Source organism: Pelophylax lessonae (assembly GCF_965119305.1).
Source record: "Pelophylax lessonae genome assembly, chromosome: 7".
Classification (NCBI taxonomy): Eukaryota; Metazoa; Chordata; class Amphibia; order Anura; family Ranidae; genus Pelophylax; species Pelophylax lessonae.
In genome coordinates this window covers 50,068,737-50,089,738 of record NC_138774.1, presented here as the reverse complement: position 1 = coordinate 50,089,738, position 21,002 = coordinate 50,068,737, and the positions used below count along the sequence as shown (strand labels likewise).

At 42.9% G+C, this 21,002-nt stretch overlaps 1 protein-coding gene across 2 annotated transcripts in view; it reads right to left on the bottom strand.

Annotated features, from left to right (window-relative positions):
- The window catches only part of LOC309560277 (antigen-presenting glycoprotein CD1d-like), a 293,187-nt gene that overhangs the window by 11,263 nt on the left and 260,922 nt on the right, over window positions 1–21,002 (bottom strand). For both annotated transcript variants that reach the window (XM_082263872.1, XM_082263871.1), the window contains exons 3-4: window positions 13,555–13,812; window positions 9,983–10,261 (exon numbers count right to left, since the gene is read on the bottom strand). In XM_082263872.1, the coding sequence (XP_082119998.1) occupies window positions 9,983–10,261; window positions 13,555–13,812 (537 nt within the window). The remainder of the gene's footprint in view (window positions 1–9,982; window positions 10,262–13,554; window positions 13,813–21,002) is intronic.

Genomic DNA, 21,002 nt, shown 5'->3' with positions numbered 1-21,002 from the left:
GAAATAAAAAGTGTTGCCTATAGTTGTACTTTAATTGACACTGCCGCAGAAGATCGATGTGGGGTTTGGGGGTTTAAAGAGTGGGGTTGATTGCATTGCCACTGACCACCATTGAAGGAAGGTTTAAATAACACTGCCACTGACCACCAATGTGGGAGTTATTATTGTGGTTGCTAGAATCAATGCTGAGGTTTTTGCTCATCAGTGCACATCAGTGAAGAAGAAAAATTCATATTTGCAAAATAGCATAACAGAAACCAATTAAAACGTTTTTTTTAATTTAAACAATAAATTAATAACTCTGAAGGTGAATAAATACCACCAAAAGAAAGCTCTATCTGTCTCAAAATGATAAAAAATTCATATGGGTAAAGTGTTGCGTCACTGCACAAATGTCATTCAAAGTGTGAGAGCACTGAAAGCTAAATAAATAGCCTGGGCAGGAAGTTGGTGAAAGTGCCCAGTATTGGAGTGGCTAAGCAACCTTAATAACCTTACGTGCCTTCCTATTAGATCTGGTGACGATTGCCACAGTAACATAACATGAGAGAAAATTCCAAATTCTACAGCTGTCACTATGACAGACCCACCCGAGACAGAGGCTTTTGGAGGGGACGGCAGCCTAGCCTCTTCTCTACTAACTATGGGCCCTGGCTTTTAGGGGAACACTACTCTTTGTGAGGTGTATTCTGGGGGGACCCTTGGAGTAATGTTACTTTGGATTCCAGTCCATGTCTCCCTGTAACGCTCCTGCGTTTTACGTATGATGTGGATTTTCAGCTGCAGAAATATTCCACTTCAGTAGTCATGTAGAGAAACGCTGAGACACCAATCCCAACTCTCAATGACTCATCATGTGTGGATGATCTCAATTCAGCAAGTAAATACACACACTCAATAAGATGTTTCCTAGAGTGACTTATGTATATAGTAACACAGTGATGATAGGCTGAAGAGACAGGTTGGGTAGAGATGGTAGATGACAGACACTTGAAAGGAAATGTTCTTGAAAGTAAGATAGTAGCAGATGGGATGCAGATAGGTTTAGCAATCATGTATGGTAGCAGATGACAGAGTAGCAGGTGGACATACAAGAGAGATCAACCCAGTGCAAGAACAGGTGGTAGTAGGCTCAAGAGCTAGCAATCTCAGAGAATGCAGATGTAGTAATAGTCCTTAGTATGCAGAGCTAGATAGTGTAAGCTTTAGTATAAAGGTTATAGAGGGTTCCCCTGTGGGGTACTTATCACTAATAGCAATGTAGCAGAGGAGAGGTTCGGCAAGAGCGGATGATCCGGTAGCGGGATACAGGGATCAGCGCAGCGTGGTTCCGACAGCGAGGTATGCTTGCAAGCATGAGAGCTTCAAGACAGGTTAGCATCAAGGCACAAAGCAGTTTGAACGAACACATGTGAGTGAGAGCCGGCGATCTAAATAGCCATCCAGTCCGGCGCTCAGTGATGACAGCATCAGTCTTAAAGGTGTATGCGCACCTTACCAAAAGAGAATGGTGGGGCGCATACACTTATGAAAGAGTAATTAGGGTACCCAAAGGTACCAGAACATTACACTCCCCAAGACACATAGACTCTGGGACTCTAGGCCTGTTTAGGGCCTAGCTGCCCAATTACCAATAAGGACTGCTCCACACAGTCAGACTCATAGCAGATGTTAATATCATCAGCTCAACCATCTGTCTTCCACACATTGGTAATTGTGCAAATTAACACACTTATTGTCTGCTAGCAAACTTTTGGGGATGTGTTTACACTTGTAATAATGTGTATTTTACTTTGTGAGCTTGATGCCAGCAAGTCTGGCCTGGAATGAGATCCCTCATTGTCCAGGTAGCTAATTGTTTATATAACTTAATCTTTATAGTGTTAATTATATTTCTGTATACAGTTGCGTTTTCATTTGAAAATGTGATCAGCCACACCTGAGTGTGTAGTGTATAAAAAGCCTGTATTCTTGTTCAACAAAGGGTTCCAGTTTTGCAGCTAAACTAGTCCTGCTCAGTTCTTGGTTGCAATATGCGGCTAGGGATGGCCTTGCGTTTCGCGGCGAACTTTGCTTGTTCGCAGCCCGCCGATTTTGCGAACATATGGCGTTGTTCGCGGCGGCCATATTAGTTTACATTGGGGAGAACTTTGACCCATGACACAGCCATCAGGTGGAACGGGACAGCCAATCGAAACATTTCAGCACATGTACATACCCCCTACCTTATAAATAGACCTGGCGGCCATTTCACATGCTGATTTTTGTCAGTGTAGGGAGAGGTTGGCTGTGTGCAGCAGGGACAGAATGTCAGTGACACAAATCGCTCTGTTAAGATCCACAAAAGTCCTTTTAAGGACTGGTATTTGGTATAGGTGTACTGTCTCTTATGTCAGTGTAAGGAGAGGTTGACTGTGTGCACCAGGGACAGACTGTCAGTGACACAAATCGCTCTGTTAAAGTCCACAAAAGTCCTTTTAAGGGCTGATATTTGGTATAGGTGTACTATCTCTTTTGTCAGTGTAGGGAGAGGTTTGCGTGTGCACCAGGGACAGATTGTCAGTGACACAAATCGCTCTGTTAAGGTCCACAAAAGTCCTGGTATTTGGTATAGGTGTACTATTCTTTGGTGTGCAGTGCACTATATAGGGGTGTAATACACTTATAATATACTTTCTAATATAGAAAGCATATTATAGTGGATTTGTATTGTGCACTGTGCAGCATTATGACTGGTGTGTTGCGCGTTTCTGCAGCAATACTACAAACAGTGACAAAAGCACTTTTAAAAAAGTATTATAACTGGTGTGATAGACCAGTGGCCCCCCAATACCACAGATTGAAGTGGGGTGTTATCTGAGTATACTTTTATAAGTGTATTTGTGTCCTGCAAAAATATTGCCTCTTTTGCTGCGTTAACTCTGCTACACACAGTGCCAAACTTATTGGCCAATTTTTTTGTACAACTGGTGTGATAGACCAGTGGCCCCCAATAACACATATTGAAGTGGGGTGTTATTTAACAGTGTATTTTAGTCCTGCAAAAACGTGGCCTCTTTTGCTGTGTTAACTGTGCTACACACAGTGACAACAGTTACTGGACAATTTTTTGTAGAACTGGTGTGATAAACCAGTGGCCCCCCCCCCAATACCACAGATTGAAGTGCAGTGTTATATACCTTGTTCCACATATACTGCGCTTCTCTAGAGACTTTTGTCACAGGGTAATTTAAAAAATGACAGGCAGAGGAAGAGGCAGGCTCTTATGCAGCGGTGGTAGGGGTAGGGCAGGAGCAGTAGGCCGGAGCCAAAGTGTGAAGTCTCAGAAGGTGCTTCGATTATGTCAAAGGATGCACCAGACTTGGTTGAGTGGCTCACTCAGCTTTCCTCTTCTGCACCCTCCTCATCCTCTCTATCTGCACCCTCTTCACTCTCTGCTGTGTGCACCCCCAAAGACACCACCACCAACACCACTACCACTACCATATACCCTCCGCTTGAGTCACTGGAATTATTTTCCGATCCATCACAAGACATTTGCGATGTGCAGCCATTGTTGCCATCGGATCAAGAAGAGGAGGTAGCAACAGCCGCCACTCAGCAGTCTGACGACAGTACCCAGATCAGCCCAAGGAGGTTGGTCCCCACTGTTGCTGCCTACTCCGAGATCTCGAATGTTAGTGGTGGGGAAGGTGACGTGGATGATGACGTGTCTATGGATGTCACATGGGTGGCCACAAGAGAGGAAGAGGAGGGGAGTTCAGAGGGAGAGACAGACCAGCAGATAGGGAGGAGAAGCAGGCGGAACTTGCATTGCACAGGAGGGACAAAGCAGACTGCAAATGTATCAGGAGCGAGCCATCAACCATGTACAGTCACATCTGGCGCTCCCAGGATGCCAACACATGGCTCCGCAGTGTGGGCTTTTTTTTATGTATCCGCTGCTGACAACAGTGTTGCCATCTGCAGCCTTTGCAGTCAACGCATAAGTCTCGGTAAGTCCAACACTCACCTAGGGACGACCGCCTTAAGAAGGCACCTGAACTCCCATCACCGAGCCCAGTGGGAGCAACGCCGTCAGAACCCACAAAGCCACACTCCAGGCTCTCACCATCCAGCCTCTTTTCCTTCTCCTCTCTCCTCACAATTGTCCTCCACTCCACCTTCCATCATGCTGTCCTTACATTGTTCTGGAAAAAGGCAGGCTTCCGTGGCCCAATTGTTGAAGCGTAAAAAAATGATGACGCAATTTATAAAAAGAAAAACGATGACGCCGGATAAGCCTCTTGCCCAACGTTTGACTGCTGGCTTGTCGGAACTGATAGCCCGCCAACTACTGCCATATCAACAGGTGGACTCGGAGGCCTTTCGGAAATTTGTGGCCATTGGAACACCACAATGGAAGGTCCCAGGCAGGAAATATTTCTCGCAGAAGGGCATTCCAGAGCTGTATGGCCATGTTCAGCGGCAAGTGAATGTATTTCTGGCACACAGTGTCGGTGCCAAGATACATATGACCACAGACACATGGTCTAGCAAACACGGGCAGGGAAGGTATATAACTTTTACTGCCCACTGGGTGAACCTTCTGACGGCCGTCAAGCATGTAAACCATGGCACCCGTATAGATTTGGTTTTACCACCAGGGATTGCAAGCAGGCCTGCCTCTTCTTCTCCTACTCCATCCTCCCTCTCCTCCTCGGCTGACTCCTCCTTTTCCGCTGCTATCGTCTCTTCCGCTGTGCCGCCAAAGATCTTCAGAACCTATTTCACATGCCAGGTGAGACGTTGCCATGCTGTGCTGCATCTGTTGTGCCTGGAAGCCAAGAGCCACACTGGTCCTGCACTCCTTTCAGCTTTGCGTTCACAGGCAGATCACTGGCTGACACCGCTGAATTTGACAGTTGGTAACGTGGTGTGCGACAACGGTGCCAATCTGCTGAGCGCGCTGAAACAGGGCAAAATTACACACGTGCCATGCATGGCACACATCCTGAACTTGGTCGTGCAGCGTTTCAGGAAAATCTCGGGCCATTTCAGAAGATCTTACACAACCATGGCTCGCCTTGCTGACATTCAGCAGCGACACAACCTGTGTCTTATTTGGGACTGCCCGACGTGATGGAACTCAACGTTGCATATGCTTGATAGGCTGCTCCAGCAGAAACGTGCAGTTAACGACTACCTATACGAACTCTGTGGCAGGAAAGGTTCTGGGGAGTTTGGGTTTTTTCACCTTGCCAGTGGCTGCTCATGCGCAACGCATGCAGACTTCTGCGGCCATTTGATGAGATCACCAAACTGGTCGGTCACGGCCAGGGCACCATCAGTGACATGGTACCTTACACCTTCTTTCTGGAGCATGCATTGCATTGTGTCATTGATCAAGCCGTCGAGGAGCAGGAGCAGGAAGATGAGGAAGTCGCAATGCTGGATGAATTCCCAGGGGGGGGGGGGGGCTACTACATCTGAGACAAGTCAACAACTGGAGTCTGAAGAGGAGTCAGAGGAGGATGGTGCTGGGGCAGATGAGGAGGAGCAAGAAGAGCATGCTTTAAACCTTTCTGGGATCCCTGGTGTTGTCCGTGGATGGGGGGAGGAGAATGAGGATGACATTATCCTGGATGATGAGCTGGAGCCAGGCCACTACACCGCATCCAGTTTAGTGCGAATGGGGGCCTTCATGCTCCAGAGTTTTAAGGGGGACCCTCGTACAGTTGCGGGTAGCAATCCAACAGCGCCTGCAAGAAGAGGGCGGTTTGAAGATGTGTTGGTCACTTCAGATATGAGATCCTTCTTTCAGCTGACCCATCGACAGCTGTACTCCGGATCCAGCATCAGGGAATGCCTAGACCGACAGGTGTCCGACTACTTCGGGTTAACGGCCGATGTGGACACTCTGAGGAGTGATGAACCCCTGGACTACTGGGTGGGCAGGCTTGACCTCTGGCCAGAGCTTGCACAGTTTGCAATGGAACTGTTGGCTTGCCCCGGTCCAGTGTCCTGTTCAAAAGGACGTTCAGCATAGCACTGGGGGGATCATGACCGATAAGCGCACTCGCCTAGCTCATGACAGTGTAGACTACCTCACATTTATAACAATGAATGAGGCATGGATCTCTGAGGAATTCAACACATGTGATCAGTAGATTATATTTCATTGAAATTCCTCATGCCAGGCCACAAATATCCGCCAGACCGCCATCCGCCCACAACAATTCATGGTCCTTGTCTTCGGTAAATACAGCAGCATAAAAGGCATTTCATGTCCATTGAATGCCTCATTTTTGGGGCCTTTCATGGCAGACAATTGTTTTTTTCTGTCAATGACTAATGTACCTCCAGCCACAGAATACAACATTCTTAGCTGTCAGGTAAACCCATGTGGGCTAATTTTTGGGGCCTGCAATGGCCGACACTTACTTCTGTATCCTGTGAATGCCTAATGTACCTTCAGCCACAGAATACAACATTCTTAGCTGTCAGGTAAACACATGTGGGCTAATTTTTGGGGCCTGCAATGGCCGACACTTACATCTTTATCCTGTGAATGCCTAATTTTTCAGACTGGAATTGAAAATCAATGGGTCTGTAAACGTTCTGCAAAATTGTGGAATGGATGGGGACCCATTTTACAGATGTGTGAATGGACCCTATATGAATTTGACATGTATTTACCGGCTGCTGTCAGTTCTGGCTGATTTAGGAAAAAAAAAATTTTTTTGCTGTAAAAAAAAAAAAAAAATTTTTAGGGCAACTTTTCCAATTGCAATACTTCTGTTATGACATTGTCCATGTGGTGGGGCTATTTGTGCACAGCTAGTAAGTCTTTTGTGGCTGCAAATATGACCTAAAGTTCGCCTTCCATTAAAGTCAATGGGGCCCGCCGCAAACTTTTGCTGCTGACGTTCGCGAACCACCCCGGCCAATGTTCGTCCATCACAATATGCGGCTATAATATCCAATATCTATGTTTAGACTGGAGGAAGCGGTATATTGACAGAAGCAATCAAGCGGAGTGTGGGGCGGTTCTGTCACAGTCACCTCAACAGTTAGTGAGTGGAGTTGGACATCTGTTCTGGTGAAAATGTCTTAAAATGGGATTTCACTTGTGGAAGGGGTCTACTGCGTCTGTGCACATGGGGTATCACTTTGCACAGTGCGTGCTCACCAATGTGTGTAACTCCCCCTTAGCCCCACCTAATACATAAGCCCGATCGTTATCCAGCGCTGTGCATGGGAGCAGCAGCTCCCCCGGATTTCTCCTTTATCACTGGCTGAGACACAGCAGCGGAAGCAATTGGCTTCCGCTGCTGTCAACCACAGTCAGTGGAGAGGGAGCAGGGTGAAAGGCTGGGCTGTGCTCTGTGTGTCTTATAGATACACACAAAGGTGGCTCTGAAGCGAGCACACATGAGTGCCCTTAAAGTCTTTGCTTTGGTGGCAATCAGCAGGGGGGAGGAGAGGAGGATCATGGCTGCTCTGTGCAAAATAATTGCACAAAGCAGGTAAGTACTGTATAACATGTGTGTTATTTAAAGAAATCAGAGTTCCTCTGTGAGATGCCTTGTCCCCTTTCACTACATCTGAGATGTGTTGCATTAGGAGGGATGGGCAGAGCCAGCGCCCACTCAACCAGTCCAACACCCTCATTCCCAGTAACAGAATGGAGTCTCGCCAAGCACACAGTGGGCCCCATACATGTTCTTTTACATTTTTCTTTCTGCACCATGTGATCAGGCCTAAATCCCTGTAATGCTAGTCTGTGACCAAAGCAGACAGACTGCTGGGGAGAGAGTCAGTGCATTGACCCCCTCGCTACCAGAGGACCTGTCAACTTACTAGGTACTGCGCCAAATGACCGGTTGCTGTACAGCAACTGTTCTTCCATTTGGTTACCCATGGCTACTACCTCCTCTTCCTTGGCTTGCTGAGCTAACCTTTTGTATAGATGTTACTCATACTTAATAGTTTAATTACAGATCCAGGTTTTTAGGGATATGCCAAGATCCAACATTCACCCCTTTAAATGACTTTAGACCAGGCTTAAAGCAGTTAGAACAAATTTAGTAAAACTTTGGCATAATACATGCAAAATGGTAAAATGTCCTTTCCCTGTCTAACTCTAATCGCGGCTGCCCCAGCGAACCTGCATATGTAAAGTCCTTGTGGGTGAAGTCCAAAATTGGAGAATCCAGATTGGAGATGTGTATTGTTATGGGGTCCCGTTAAGTTGGAGCTCCTGAAGGTGGACCACAGGTCCCTACAACTTCCTTTAATTGTTCCTGTATGCACCCGCTCTTTCTGGACCTGCAGCTCTTCCCTTTTTTATTCACGGTAAGAAAGAGGCCGGACCACAAGAAAGCCTGCAAACCTGCCTTGAAAAGCAGCAAAAACATTATTCCCTTCCCCCTGGCTTAGTCAGCTAAGCTGGCTAACTTACTCCAATAGGCAACCTGCCTATACACTCACTTCCTGTAGTGTCTCCAAGAAAAAAATTGAAGGAAAATCTCTCTAATTGGACACAGGCAGCAAAGAAAAACCCCAGTATAAACAAATTTAAGTAGAAAAAAGACTTGGCATTTGATACATTTAATCGTACACCTGTCATGAGAGAAACACTACCATTGTTAGTCTTCTTTTGAAAATGCTACTTGTCTGGATTCCCTTCTTCTCAGCCACTGAATCGGAACAATTACTTGGAAAATTAAAGTCATAATTCCTAATTTGTATACTTGTTATGATTAGTATTAAAGCCTAATGAATCAGTATGACAGCTGGGCAATTGGCAAGAGGAGTCAACAAAAGAAGCCTGCACCATGTCAAGTTTCCTTAAAGTGGTAAACCAGTGAAAACGTATTTTACTGTTGCCTTGGCACTGCCACTAGATGTGGGGAGGTTAGGTTCTCTGAAAAGTGATACTTTGCCCAACAAACCTGGAGTGTTTGTAAACCTAAAAAAGAGATCCTGTTCCCTTATAGCAGATTAAACAGCACAGTGCTTGTGCTGTCCAATCTGACCCTCTCTAAACTGTAAAAAACCTGGCTGATCCTGCCCCTTCCTGTGACCCCCTCTCTGTAATGACCACGATAATCCGTTTATGTCCCTCCATCATCCGCAGCCCTGCTCTGTCCCCATCACCCCCTCCCTCCCCGCCTGTCAGCTCCTGTGTCTGTGTTACTGTTTCTGCCCCCCCCCCCCTCCACCACTGCCTGTATTAGTAAAAAAAATAAAATATTAGAAAATGTCACTGCCAGCCGCTCTACAAAGTATTATATATAGTCATAACACACAGGGTTAGTGTTTTATTAAAATGAAGCTCGTAAATACTTTTTTACAGATATCTTTAGGCCGGTCACATGACTCCCGGCCGGTCTCTTTCACTGATCCAAGGCTAAAGTGGGAGGGGCCGAGATCTCCCTCTGATGTCAGCCAGGGATGTCACATGGCAGCTCAGCCCCTCCTGCTGTAGCCCTGGATCGGAGTAGGAGACCGGACGTGAGTCAAGGGACTGGCCTGAGGATAGGTGTAAAAAGGTATTTAACAGCTTTGTTTTAATAAAACACTAACCCTGTGTGTTATGACTACATATAATAGAGGGGCTGGCAGTGATTTACATGTTTGTGGTAACAATCACTTTAATTCTCCCCCTCAGAGCTAAAGGTTAGAGTAGTCCATGACATGGGGTCAAAAGTGTGTGCCAACAAGTGCCCTCTTTTGGTTTCTTTGCTTACTCAGCCTTTTAAGTTTCTCTTGGGGTCCTACCCTAAAGTGTTTATAAATAGGTACATTTTCTATATTTTTTTCACCTACAGATTCACCTTCGCTAAATGTCCTGGAGATCATTTGAACTGGAGATAAAAGTGAGAAAACATTGTTACTAGCAAAATCACCAGGTAAAAATACTAAAAAAGAAAACTGATAAGCTACAATATAAAACATTTTTTTTTTTTTTAGTTAAGTATACGCTGTTGGTACTTACTCCTCCTTGAATATGCTTCCTTTCCCGCAGTTGAAAATGAAAGGGCCATTAAATGGCATTGGTGCATTAGTATGACAACAAGCCCCACCCCTGTGACATTGTCCTTCTGCATCATCCTCTGTGCATCCTGAGAGTAAGGAGAATTGCCAGCGACCCACACTCTTTCTACAGCATTTATGGACACCAGATCTTCTCCATCCAGAGCCACCTTGTAAATAAAATCTTTGATGTCATCCATGGATGAGGAACATTCCACCCAGCACTGGAATAAGACGGTACCTGAGGCGGATTGGTTCTCGGTTAAAGCAGGTAGTAATATTTTCAGACTTTTGAATGTTATATTTGTTAAGGGCAGGTTCCTAAGTAAGGTATAGTTCAACCCTTTTCAATTTTTTTCCTCCTTTTTTGCATCTCAATCTTGCTGTCCTCCTTCAACCTCTTTCAGCCACTTACTGTATAATGTTCCAATATTAGCTGCACATCATTTCTCTGGTTTCCCAGCTTCCTAATAGTGACAACAGTGGATCAAAATACACCCTAAATACATTTGTAAGATGTAGCGTGTTCAAAAAAGTGAACGTAGCCTTTAATTACCAAAATAAAGCCACATTTAAAGCGGTAGTTTAATCGACTATTTGACTTTTACCTACAGGTAAGCCTATAATAAGGCTGTACGGTTTAGGAAATATTCAACCTGCATGCAGCTGCTGATGTCTGCGGCACATGCGCTCTGAAGGTCCGGCAGACCTTCAGAGCTCCTTGCCGGATCTTGCCGGAAAGTGAAACTCCCGTGCACATGCGAGGGAGTGACGTCATCGCGGCTCCGGCCACTCACAGCGCTGGAGCCGCCGAACCAGGAAGAGACGCCGAGGGAGCATGTCAGCTCCCTTAGCGTTGTCAAGAGGACCGTGCCGGGGCTTCGTTCTAAGGTAAGTATTTCATAATGAGCTAGTATGCAATGCATACTAGTTCATTATGCCTTTGTCCTGCAGGGTTTTTTTTTTTTTTTTTTTTTTTAGAGTATACAACCGCTTTAAGCCAACACTATTTAAGCATTTACATTTTTTCTTTCATTTTGATAAAAAGGTTTTACATAAAGTGTTAAATGGTGTTTCCCAACCCTCTAGCTGCCACTTTTGCTTGACAGCTCAGTCTGTTGAAAAAATAACAGACTTAAGCCCTGTACACACGCGTCAAAAATTGGCAGAGAATTTTCGTCCGACGACCGATCTGCCGATTTTCGGCTTGTTAGTATGATGCTTCCGACAACCAACTCCGACTTTTCGGCTGAAAAAAATCTGGTGTGCAGACTATAAAATTTTTGTTGGCCGTCAACACAACGGCCGATTTTCCGTCAGTCAGTACAGATTTCGACAGGGAAAAATCTGATGAGCAAGTCTGGGCATGCTCAGTGAAGAAAAAACACAAAGAAAACAAACCAACACATGACATCACTTCTGAAGTAGAATTTTGTTGGGCGAGAAAATTCGTGTGCAGTCTAGGCACATTCCAACCAACAAAACACAACTCTGGACAAAAGACGGATGATCGGTCGGCCGATAATCGTTGCGTGTGTACGGGGCTTTACTGTCTGACTCACTAGGTGAAAATAATGGAAAAGAAAAAGCCTAAAAAAGAAAACGAACACGGTCACCACAACCAACAATTTGTAAGCTACAATAAATATATTTTGGGGGTTTATAACTGCTTTAAATAAGAAAAATAATTTTGGTTTTGAGACTATATTACATAATTAAAATGCACACAACTAGAAAAAAAAGCAAATATTCCTGACAAATAATATGCTCATTTCATGTTTTCCTGCTTTTTGACTAGCTCTAGGCTCATATGCACATGCTTCTCCTTATCTGACGGAAAACCCTTTTGTTTACAGAATTCAATAGCTCGAGCTGAAATGTACATACACAAATTAAAGGGTCAGAACAACAACTTCTTCCTTATCCAGGGTTTCAGTGAGAGACATTTGGCCTGAAAGGAGGTTGCTTCTCTAAAACAACGATAGCTTCCCTTTAAATGGACCCTTGGCTCTTCAACTTTATAATAAAAGTCAGGATGGGGAGAACTGGGCTGGGGAGCAAAGGGGCATTGCCTAAACCCCCAAGCCAGTACTAATAGGATTTGTTGGGCTTGTGCCATAAGTGATGGCCCTAATAAAATATTGATCAGAGCAAGACCTGAAATCAGTGACATTTGCTGGGCATGTTACAGCTACCTGCTTCCTGCTCAGACCTGAATCTCTACAATCTGAAGAAAGTTCCTCACAAACAAACTTCAGAAGAGGGTATGAGATGTCATGCGGCCAAATTTTGAGAATTGCAAAGTAAACTGAAGCTGGAAGATGTAACAAATGTGCGTCACATTGAACCCTGTCCTTCACAAACACTCATCTTTTACCACGGTACCCAATTAATGCAACTATCTGGCACACTTTGTATGGTACTCCTTTCTTTCTCTCATAGAAATACTTCCTTATAATGAAAGGGCTATTTGGTTCTAATTGGCCTTGCAGGCCAAAGGATCCAGTCCTTCCCTGAAGTGAGACCAGTGCCGTTTCAGAGCATCAGTGAAAAACACTGTCCTGAGTCCTAGGAAATTTAAGTAGACCCTGTCACCTGCCCAAATAATGATGATAGCTGTCCCCACCAGCAAGATATTATTGCCCATCTAGCACTCCATTGCTGGGTAACATCCAGTATGAGAGCCTTTTTTGGATGGATAACCTTTTTGCACCTCCAGAGGATAATGTTCAGACCAGATGATTGGCTGCTTAGGTTAGAGAACTGTTAAATTGGCAATGTCACATATTTTCCAATACTTGTAAAAAGGGAGGTCGATAAGGGGGTAGCACTGGTTCCCCTGTACATGGCTCTGGCCTCAATGGTTTAACAAGGGGGCCTGGACAACAGAAGAAAGGAACCTGGACAGGAGGGGTGGCAGGGACCTTTATGGGAACCCATCTCCTGTATTAACTTAGTATAGTTTTATCTTTCAGGAATTGTGTAAGTTATAACCTAAAAAGACAAAATTAGGTGCAACTCAGGTAGAGAGGTGAAGTCCAACTAGACCACAGTGAGTGTAGGCAGAGACAGGGAGCTTGTCCTAACTCCAAGCTGCAGCAATGTCAAAAGAAAAATCTCAGCCTGAACTCTGGCTGGAGTCTGGGCTAAAGCTGCCATTCATCTCACTTCATGCACATGGGTCTGCTTCATGATGTGCAGCTTTTGGATCTTTTCCTTTGACATTTTGTAAGTTATGTTGTGTTTGTGTCTGCTAATAATTATTTTAGTGTATTTTTAGTGAAAATATTGTTTTGATATTTCAGGGGGGGAGGCAGTTAAGCAGTACGGATCCCCATGATAACAGTGGCCCTGCTTGTAAACACTGCTCCAATGAAGGAATAGCTCTGACTGAATGGGCAGAGGGGTGAGGGAGTACTGGTTATCAAGGAGGTCCTGTCTCTTTGCCCAAAAGCTCCTTCTATTTTTGTAGGTAAATGCCGCCTGTAAAATATAATAACTTCACTCTATTTCTGTTGCAATTAACTATATTACCTTTAATCTCAGCTTTCTTAATTAGGTTTTGTGCATGCTTTTGGAAATTTTTGAAGTAACGTTTTAACAACATATTGCAAAACTCCCAGTCAGTGTCATTCAGGCTCTTCTTTGACCAGCTTTGCTTGAATTTAATCAGCCTTGAATCATTGTAGGCAGCCAGTGCCTGAATGTCTTCCACGTCCAGGGAGCCCCAGAAGGTCATTACTTGATCACTTGAGAAATAGGAATTCTGTGTGATTGTTATCGTGATAGAGCCTGGGGAAAAGAAATTAAAGTATGTCTGAATATGTCTTCCACATACATGACTTATGAATTAGTCAAATTCCATCCCTGCCATTGTACCTCCAAACAACAATGTGGTCTGCTAAACATGGATATAAATTGGCCACAACAGCCCCCTTAATTAGCAATTATTCACAGTTTAAAAAAATACAATTGAACATGGATCAAAATAAATAGGGAAGTGTTTTCAGGAGAGGTTCTTTGGGTATCCCCTAAGAAATGTCTTAGCTAAATACCATTAATAGCCCCAGCTGCACCTTAATGCCTCAAAGCCAGTTCCAAATTGAGCATATAAACTTCTTCCAATGGATCCTGGTAGAACTAACAAACCCCAAAAGGGAAGCAGTATGCTACCAGATGATGTAATACCAGATAATGTAACTATTCCATGTCTGCCACAGACCCCTAAAGACCTTATAATCCATACCCGTCAACTGTCCCGGAACCACAGGAACTGTCCCAAAAATAGAAGGCTGTCCCTCAATCCCACAGGCAGAATCCCACAGCCTGGCATTCTCTGCTGTGTGTGAAATCCTTCTCTGATTGGACCTCCTGGCTGCTTTTTTTCATGGGGATTGGCTGAAACATTCTGTGTGTTGTGGGTGTGGGGTCAAAACTTGATATATACTGAAGCTCAACACTGGAGTAAAGCTGGTGATTGAGCCTGATACAAAAGTTGTTTGAGTGTCCAGGCAGATTGTGGCAGAATGTTTTAACGTGAAGACACTAGTTAAATGGGTTAAACTAGATGGAATTGTGTCTTCTTTTTTCAACCAAATAAATTATGTAACTATGTGGTTATGTAGTATTTGTAACATAATCATGCAAATATAATCAGACAAATTATCCCATCTGATTTCTATATTATTGTGCCCAGTGAACAACATCCAAGTTGCATATAAAAGCAAAGGAACAGATTACTGGAATATGACATACACAATGATTGGTCAATCAAGTGAAGCTAAGTATGATGAGGATAACAGCCAGTGGTAAAGAGCTGCAATCACTGCATTGCACAGTCTTCAAAATGTTGACATTAGTTAAGCAAGTTCTTCTCCCCTGCAGCAGCTGTCTCTTTTTGAAATTGGAGTGGCGTTTAACCTTCACAGTCACATAATTTATTCTAAGAGATCTGGGGAAAAATGGAACTACAAGACCCATCTTCCACCACGGTTGGAGCTCTCAATGAAGCAAAAGTGCAGTGATCAGTGCACTTGTAGTCCACTGACACTTCCTTCAACTCTCTAACTGAAGCCCAAAGAGAGGTACACGCAGAAAGCTGGAGGAAGAATGTGCAGAATCCTGCCATTTCACCCCCAATCCACTAATCCCAGATGCAATGCTTTGCAGGCTAATGTAAAAAAAAAAAAATGCACATTCTTTTCCTGCACAAAAATATGTACAATTATTATTATTATTTTATTTTTTATGCACACTGGGTTTGCCCAGCTCTTCTAAACCTCAGGAGAAAAGCAGCATTAAAAGTACACCTAAAGCTGTGCTCGTGGGCGTTCAGTCATTTCATTGGCCAGAAAAGAATTTATTCTGGTTATTGAAATGAGCACTTAGGAGTTTAATGAACCTAGCCCTTAAGCCAGTGTTTCTCAACTCCGCTCCTCAGGGCACACTAACAGGCAAGGTTTGCAAGAAAACTGAAATACATCACAGGTGATATAATTTGCTGCTAAGTGATTGCAGTATTCTAGTATGCATCTCCCCAAGGTAATACCTAAAATCTGGCCTGTTAGTGTGCCTCGAGCACCAGAGTTGAGAAACACTGGCTTAACCACTTGCCGACCGCCGCAAGTACATATACTGCGGCGGTCAGCCCCGTGCAGGCAAAGTGACGTATGGGTACTTCACTCGCCTGCGAGCCAATAGGAGACTTCCGCCCCCGCTCGTTCACGGACACCCCCGCGCGTGTGCCTGGCGGACCCGATGTTCGCCGGCCACTCGCGATCGTCCGTTACAGAGGGAGAAAGGCAGGCCGCTAATTGTAAACAAAACCGCCTGTCATTCTCCCCTGTGTAAGAACAGAGATCATACGGTCCTGCTATGTAGGATCGTATATCTCTGTTATTACACAACAAGCCACATCCCATAACAGTTAGAAGCACGCCCCTAGGGACACACTTAACTCCTCCTTCTCCAATAAAGTTAACCCCTTCCCTGCCAGTGACATTTTTACAGTAACAGTGCATATGTATAGCACTGATTACTGTAGTAATGTCACTGGTACCCCCAAAAGTGTCAAAAATGTCAGTCAAAGGTCCGATCTGTCTGCCGCAATGTCGCAGTCCCGCAAAAAAAAAAAAAATGGCAGATCGCCGCCATTACTCGTTAAAAAAAAAAAAAACAATAAAAACGACAAAAATCGTTCCCTTAGTTAGTAAACGCAATAACTTTTTCGCAAACCAATCAAAACACGCTTATTGCGATTTTTTTTACCAAACATATGTAGCAGAAAACAAATTAGCCTAAAATGTTAAAAAAATTTAGATTTTTAAATTTTTTTGGGGGAATTTCATATAAAAAAATGTGAAAAATATTGTTATTTTTGCAAAATTGTCGCTCTTTTTTTGTTTATAGCGCATGATCAAAAAATCACACAGGTGATCAAATACCACCAATAGAAATCTCTGTTTGTGGGAGAAAAAGGACGTAAATTTAGTTTGGGTACAGCGTTGCACAACCACGCAATTGTCCGTTAAAATCACGCAGTGCCGAATCGCAAAATAGGGCCTGGTCAGGAAGGGGGTAAAATCTTCCGGGGCTTAAGTGGTTAAGCACATTTAGATGCATTTAGTCGTGTCGGCGATTTTTTGTGCTGTTCCTGAACATGCTTGCAGTGTTTTTTTTTTGCCTCTAAACACCTCTAGATAAGTATATAGGCTAACATTGAGGGGCCTTTAGAGGCAGAAAAAAAACACAAAACACCTCTAAAAGAGGCATTAAAAATGCCCTGTATGCATGAATCCTTAACAGTGTTTAGAGAGTCTCTGTGGTTCCTTCCATTGGCTCATATATCACTACAGGATGTACGAACCGGCAGGAGGAACCACAGTGGTTTGCAGGAGAGCAAGTATTCAACTCATCTAAAGGTCAAATACTTGTAGTGGCTGGAGGGCAAAAAAGCTTTTCAATACACAAGTTGAGGGAAAGGTACAGTACGTACAATATATAAACACTTTTTTGTACAGGTGTCCTATTTTATAAAAGTGGCCCAGCGTGTAAGGAAGGTCATATTCACACCAGTGAAAGGAAACCAGTGCGAGCCTAAACTCAGCCCGTACCTCTGTGCATATGGCAAATGCCAGATGTGCATTAACGAGTTAGCATATGCATGTGCAAATATTAGCATGCTCGCTGAAGAATGGTGTTGGCACCCAGTGGCCTATATATGGCAAACTGAATCACTGCAGAAGGAAGTTCCTGAATCGTGATGAGCTGAACACCCCCCCCTGTTCGGTTCGCACGAGAATATCTCGAACAAGGGAATGTTCTAGCGAACATACAAACACAAACAATCATAAGTCCTCATTTTAAAGGCTTAAATGTAAGTGACTATTAATCACCCGCTGGCCAGGGGAGATTCAAACCCATAGCCTCTAACTTGCAAGCATGTTATTCTACCAGCTACGCCACCAAGCCAGCTGATTAACCTAAGACTCTCTCTGCCTAACTAACTTCTATCTGAGTTTGACAGCTCTTTTATAGCGCTCTGACATCACCAGCGCCCTATAATCCACTGCTCAGGTGCACTGAATAAATTACTGATGTCAGAATTCCACCTATAGTAAGCTTGTGGGGAAAACAAATTACACACATTTTATTTGGGTACAGGGCTGCATTGTCAGTTAAAGTAATGCAGTGCCGTATTGCAAAAAAATGGCCTGGTCACGAAGGGGGGTAAATCTTCCAGAGGTCAAGTGGCTAACAAACTTTGTTGCAGATACCTACCTGTTTCTGCTCTGATAAGAAAAAAAATAGTTGTGTGCAGAGTAAATCTGAATAGGAGTGACTATCATTTTAAACCTGCTGATTCACTTGCAAGGTCTCTAATGTGGATAGTTGCAGGGTCTGCATCTTTGTAGAAGTGATTAACCCTTTGGGAGAATTCCCCCCAAAATTTAAATTTTTGTTGCAGAGGATGTATAAAATTTGATTTATCTTAGTGCAGACTTGTGGGAAAATCAGTGGGTCAATCACACAAGCAGGAAATTACATTTCTGGGAGCGCTCTGTATGCCAGTGGTGTATGGATTGCCTCCAGGTAGCCATATTGCATTGAATTTTACATAAAATTACAAAAATACAGTGGCTGCAGATTGAAAAGGAAAGGTCATTGTTTATAACATTTAAAGCATAACTCTACTTTTGTTGAGAAAAAAAAATTCCCTTCTGGGTAATCTATGTACATTGCAAGGATTTTAACAAACTTTGTTGCAGATTCCCACCTTTTGTTATTCTGAATACATGCCTGTTTGTTCCTCTGTGTCTCTGTGTTGAGTGGGTCTAATGGGAGTGGTTTCATAATTATTAATCAGCTGTGCAGCTGCAGAGCACTAATGATGAAAATTTGCTGGGCCTGCATCCTTTTAGCTGTGATATTCTTATTGGGAGTATTTCACCAAAAATGACAGTTGTGTTGCAGAGGATGCCTAAAATCTTACTTGTATTTCAGTGAAGACTTCTGGGAAAATCAGTGAGCCAATCACACAAGCAGGACATTATGTTTCTGGGGTGTGGTCAGTACACATTCTGTGTACAGAACACCTCCAGGTAGCCATATTGCATTGCATTTTCAGAAAATGACAACAGCTGCAGATTGAAGGGATAGGTCATTTTTAATAACATTCAATTACAATATGACTTGAGTCGCAATTGTATACGCTATATTATTTTTTCTTTATTTGCTATTTTTTTCCACACGGAAGTGGAGTTACCCTTTACTTACAAAATTACAACATGGCTTTTCTAGCAGTTATCTATTCCATATTTAATTTTTGTTTGCTATTTTTTTTTTTTTTTTACCATGAAAGTGGCGTTTTCATTTAACTTTAGAGGTTAATTGTGCATCTACAGCAATTCCAAAGCATCTCTCTCCCACTTCCACTATTTCCACTTGTACAGTAATATTTTGGAGCCGCAGTCTCTACCTCAGACTAGAACTACGGTGGAAGTGAAACTCCATTCTATTTCCTAGATTGTCCTTTGCGCCAACTGTAAGATTTAACAGAGCAAAGGGGAGCAAAGAAGAGACAGTAATTCTAAGGGTTTATATACACTATAATATTGTATAACCATGTAAAGCAGAATCAAAGCTTAAATTCATTTTAGGGTATACTTACACCAGATCGACGCATGCGCGGATGGCGGAGGCGGCGCCGAGCCCCTGCGTCCCAGGAAGCCCTACTTGGAGCCCAGCTGACTTGATTGTCAGCAATCATTAAGGAGATCAGCTGAGTATCATTACTATATCCCAGACAACATTTAAATACACATACTTTCTATCATTAGCTCACTGCCTCTTGTGAGCTGCAGTCATGCTGCTAAGGTGTCTATAACAGCTAAAAGGTAAAACTGCATTTTTTACTTACTCTATCGATCTCCTTACTTCTATTGCTCTATAATAGGTCTATTAACCTTGGATTGAAAATCTTCATTCATTTTTCTCTCTCATATATTTCTACACTGGACTATAAATCCTTTCACTTTCAGTATTTGATGTTATATTGGATTTCAGCCATCAACAATAGTCCCTCTCCCCGCCTTTTTTTTTTATATTAATTAATATATATATATATATATACATATTTGTTGTTTTTTGCTTGCCAGGATATATTTCCCGTGACATTCTTTGGCATACCACTTTACATTTTGATATTTATACAATACATATACTGTATATATATATATATATATATATATATATATATATATATATATATACATACACACACTTTTTTTTCTTTTTCTTCCTTTTTTATTTTTCTTCTTCATGATCTTTTCTTCTGGATCTACATACATTTTTGTTTCACTATTTTTATATTAGGGGCTCCCTTACCTGGACTTCAGCTGTCCAACAGGTTTCATCTGGAGTCTTTCACATTTTGTCTGAACTACTGGGCTATTTCACCCCCCTCCTTTTTCCTGAACGCGTGCTGTCATCCTGACCCACCATATAGGCCTCTACAGCTCGGTTTGTTTTTAACATTTGCAAGCAGTATAAACGCCATACAACGCAGTTGATGTAAGTGCATAAAAGCAAGAATATATGAATGTGCTTTCTCATGTATATATACTTTTTGTCTTATATGACAATTTGATGTACTAATTATCTATCTATTGTTATAGAGAGATACTGTAAATCAGAAATGACCCCTAAAGAAGAAGTTATTTACTTTGAAACGCGTTGGGTTCCTTTCTACCACAGTACTCATGTCACCTGCATTTTATGTATTGCTACCACTGTTTGCTTTTCTTTTAAATATATTATATATTTTGCTTCAATAAAATTACTTTTGTATTACTATTTTTGTAAAGTCTTTGGAATGCCTGTAAAGTCCCACCAATAGGGGAACCCCTTTTTCTTGTCAGATAGGTTTATTTGGTTGGTTGCAGGCTGGCCGGTAAGGTGAGCTAGGAATTGTTTTTGGTTTAGTTTGATGATATACAGTAAGTTGGAATTCATTATGAATATATTTTGGCATTATATAAAACAGATCTTACCTGCAGTTGTAATGCTCAGTAGTAGTAGAAGGGATGCAATAAAGGATGGGATAGGAACTTTCATCTCTGTACTTCAAAACTCCTGTGAGAAAAAAAGAAAGCAACTAGAAAACTATTGTAGAAGGAAACTGACTTGTGCGTTTGTGTTCAGTAGTAGAAAGGGAAATCCTCTTCTGGTTATACTGTGGATTAAGATGCACAGTTTTGGAAGCGTACAGCTCTTGTGGTTAAACTGTGAGCAACTAATCAGCTAGTAGATGTCTACTGCTATACATGTACATCAAGGCCATGTAAAAGACCCACAACCTTGTAGCTCATGCTACACCACAGTGGCAGATACCCGGCAAATATTATTTTGCCCAGAGGAATACCACCATCTGCCATTTTTTTTTCACTAAAGACCATCCCTGCCCTCGACCAGAGTGGAAAGCA